This window comes from Cucurbita maxima, unplaced genomic scaffold (assembly GCF_002738345.1).
Source record: "Cucurbita maxima cultivar Rimu unplaced genomic scaffold, Cmax_1.0 Cma_Scf00008, whole genome shotgun sequence".
NCBI classification, from domain to species: Eukaryota; Viridiplantae; Streptophyta; class Magnoliopsida; order Cucurbitales; family Cucurbitaceae; genus Cucurbita; species Cucurbita maxima.
In genome coordinates, this window is record NW_019272024.1 from 515,211 (window position 1) to 519,106 (window position 3,896).

Here is a 3,896-nt window from a genome sequence, read left to right on the forward strand (position 1 = left end):
CACCTTTCTCCTCCGCCGGTCGCGGATCGCCGGTAGCCGCCGCCATTTGTCTTTTTAGCCTTCACTTGCCGTTTGCAGGTGCGCTTGTTGACGTGATCCAGGGTAGAACCTTTACAGGAGAGATCCTCATTCGGAGGAAGAAAGATCGACGGTTACACCGGCGACGTGGTGGAGCCCGCCGCTGACTGTGATAGAATGGATACGAAGAGATTGAAAGGACGAATGGTAAACTGTTTAGGGATGATTCTTAGCCTTTATTATTAACCTTTGTCCCAATTTGTGGAATAGTATGAAAAAACTTCACGATCTTCACAATAAATAGGGTGCAAAGAAATGAACGGCTAATATGACGAACACATCGATGAATAGTAATGTTCAATTATTTGTCAGACAAAATAAAAAAAATAGGAGTTAATTTGGTAATGGATTTGGGAATCACATTCCCTGTAACTTGAACTGGTCGACGAAATAGGCATGAAATCGGTGACCGATTATAAATTCTGTCTTTATATAACCATTATTTCATTTAAAAGCTGAGAGCTCACCATGTGGACAGGAAAGCAGTCCAACTTTTTCTCTGCTCTGAATTACTGTGAGAGCAGCTTCCATAATATCCACTTTTGATTAGATTCCCATTCGTTTTCGAAGAGAGAGCAAGAGTTAGATCTCTTCTTTTCGGATCCAGATGCAAACAAATTTTTCGTAAGTTCTTCTTTTTGATTCCTTTCAATCTTTTGTCTTTTAAACTTGAAATTTGTTAACATCCCAATCAAATTCTTGTTGATTGGAGATTTGAAGATTTGAAGCTCCATGATTAAGTCATGAGAGCTTGAAGCTGCCCTTTCCTGAAGTATGTGAAAAACCTGCATTTACATTTCGTTGTTAGATCAAATTCTTGTTGTTGGTCAATGAATTTCGTAATTCCATTCTTTTTCTTGGAAGATTTTGATTCTGAATCCATGGCAATGGCTAATTTGAGGGTGAAAAGGCCGAGTTTCAAAGCACTGTTTAAAACCATATTAATATCTTTATAATTCAAAAAGTTGTAGCTATTAGATTAATATTGGTTCTTGAACTTTATGTTAATTAATGTTACATAGCTAGTGGACTTCTTCTTATCTTCAAAGTTAAAAATATAGAGGAAGTGTGAACAAGTTGGCTCAATCAGCATTTATCTCTTAGAGTTTAGCTTTTAGAAAGTTGTATAAATTCTTCACAGATGGTTTATGTTCAGAAATTTTGTCATCGTTTCAAGCTACATAGATCAGGTTCCTGAAATTTTGACTTTGTATTCCATCATTTTTGGTTATACTTTCTTTTTGTTTATATGACTGATAAGATATGCAAACTAAATTTTCTTCTCAGAAGTTGAATCAAGATACTCGGCTACTCTGGTGCTGAAACGACATTCAAAATAAATTCGAGTCAATCAGGTTCAAGGCTGACTCGAGTCGAATCTGGTTGCAAAAATGGCGATGGATCATACTGTAAAAGTGATTCTCGGCTCAATTGCCTTCGCAACGTTCTGGTTATTAGCTGTTTTCCCTGCTATCCCATTTCTACCAATTGGGAGAACTGCAGGGTCTCTCCTGGGGGCAATGCTAATGGTCGTGTTCCGAGTCCTAACTCCAGATCAAGCGTATGCGGCCATTGATCTCCCAATACTTGGTCTTCTATTTGGGACAATGGTAGTAAGTGTTTATCTTGAAAGAGCTGATATGTTCAAGTATTTGGGTAAGGTGCTATCATGGAGGAGTAAAGGAGCAAAGGATTTGATTTGTCGAGTGTGTCTGATATCTGCAATTTCAAGTGCTTTCTTCACCAATGACACGTCGTGTGTGGTTTTGACCGAGTTCGTTTTGAAAATTGCTAGGCAACATAATCTTCCACCTCGTCCCTTCCTTCTTGCCCTTGCATCAAGTGCAAATATTGGTTCCTCAGCCACACCTATTGGCAACCCCCAAAACTTGGTGATAGCTGTTCAGAGTAAAATCCCTTTTGGAAAATTTGTGGTTGGAATACTCCCAGCTATGCTTGTTGGTGTTGTTGTAAATGCTTTGATTATTCTTATCCTATATTGGAAATTGCTATCTGTTCAAAAGGATGAAGAAGATCCATCCTCAGAAATTGTAGCAGATGAAGTTGTTCTTTCTCATAGATTTTCACCTGCCAGATTGTCACACACACAAATTCCATCCCTCAACTCTCCGGAATGGGAATCTCGGTTGGATTCGATGAACGCAAACGTCGAAACTCAAAGAAATCCAGTAAGTTCAAAAGAAAATGAAATCCACAGGTCTCATAGTGCTTTGACAGAGTCGGCAAGAATATCAGATGCATCTTCTCAGAAAAGGGAAGAAGGGTTTTCTTCTAAGAGCCTAAACTCAATGGATAAACAGAAAGAATCAGCATCTTTGCAGTCCTCTGAAGAAAAGGAGCATTGGAGCACAAAATGGAGAAGGATTGCATGGAAATGCTGCGTTTATCTTGTGACTATAGGAATGCTTGTTGCTCTGTTGATGGGGTTGAACATGTCATGGACTGCAGTGACTGCTGCACTAGCTCTTGTGGTTCTTGACTTCAAGGATGCTCAGCCATGCCTAGAAAAGGTTTCCTATTCACTTTTAGTGTTCTTTTGTGGGATGTTCATGACGGTTGATGGGTTCAACAAGACTGGACTGCCAAGTGCTTTTTGGGATTTCATGGAGCCGCATGCTCAGATTGATCGTGTTTCTGGGACTGTTGTGCTTGCTCTCGTCATACTATACCTCTCAAACTTGGCTTCAAACGTGCCTACTGGTACTAAATTCTTCCTTGCTTTCCAAGTTTTCAATTTTCTTTTCCAATTCCATTATATCTTATGCTTTTTGAGTGTGATCTTGTTAGTTCTACTGCTTGGAGCACGTATCGCCGCGTCGGCTGCTGCGATATCTGCAACGGAAGAGAAACGAGCATGGCTGCTTTTAGCTTGGATCAGTACTGTGGCTGGAAACCTCTCATTGTTAGGCTCAGCTGCCAACTTGATTGTGTGCGAGCAGGCTCGTCGCACTCCACAGCTAAGCTACAATTTGTCCTTCTGGAATCATCTTAAGTTTGGAGTTCCCTCAACTCTCATTGTCACTGCCATTGGTTTAGTTCTTATAAAGTGATTTCCTTTTGTTTTTTCTTGCTTTCTTTTATGAATGGTTAGAACTGTAGATTTCGTTTGAAGTTCATCAATAGATATGAAGAGTGTTTCCTTGATAAAAGTCTGTACAAATTTATGTATGACACAATTGTTCCAAATATGGTTGAGTTGAGAATCGAAATTAATTGATAAATACCCATTTTTTAATATTTATTATTAATGCAAGTCTAGCTATTTTGCCTCTATTTTTAAAGGGTGAAGGTGTCGGCTTGGTAGTCCATGTCGCAAATGATGAGTGTTCGCCTTTGGTCTACGTGGATTAGAGGCCCAACTAATGCGCGAAACACTCTGTCTGAAGAGTACGATCGCTACTTCTTCCCTATCTCTAAAGGGTGAAGGTGGTGGTCTGGCAGTCCATGTCGTAAACAATAAGTGTTCACCCTTAGTTTACGTTGATCAGAGACCCAACTAATGCGTGAAACACTCTGCCTGAGAAGTACAATCACTACTTCGTCCTTATCTCTAAAGGGCGAAGGTGGTGGTCTGGTAGTCCATGTCCTAAACGATGAATGTCCTTGGTCTATGCAGATCAGAGGCACTTTTAGTCTATGTCCTAAACGATGAGTGTTCACCCTTGGTCAAAGCAGATCAGAGGCACTTTGTTCGAGGAGTACGATCACAAGACCGAAACTCAAAGCATATTCGTCGGCTAAAGTTATTGATCGAATCTGTGGTTGGGATAATAAAAGATTGGAAATAAGTATTATCG

At 39.9% G+C, this 3,896-nt stretch overlaps 1 protein-coding gene across 3 annotated transcripts; it reads left to right on the forward strand.

Moving 5' to 3' along the window:
- The first annotated feature begins 206 nt into the window (after positions 1-206).
- LOC111483041 (silicon efflux transporter LSI2-like) lies at positions 207-3,334 on the forward strand. Of its 3 annotated transcripts, XM_023129135.1 has the most exons (4): positions 207-225; positions 557-702; positions 1,366-2,799; positions 2,887-3,334. In XM_023129135.1, exons 3-4 carry the CDS (start codon positions 1,470-1,472, stop codon positions 3,147-3,149), a joined length of 1,593 nt encoding a protein of 530 aa, XP_022984903.1. In that variant the 5' UTR covers positions 207-225; positions 557-702; positions 1,366-1,469; the 3' UTR covers positions 3,150-3,334. The 3 variants fall into 3 exon arrangements, with proteins under 3 accessions (XP_022984903.1, XP_022984904.1, XP_022984905.1); XM_023129136.1 differs by lacking the exon at positions 207-225 and having other exon boundaries at positions 474-702; positions 1,369-2,799; XM_023129137.1 differs by lacking the exons at positions 207-225; positions 557-702 and adding an exon at positions 751-1,268.
- Positions 3,335-3,896: the final 562 nt, after the last annotated feature.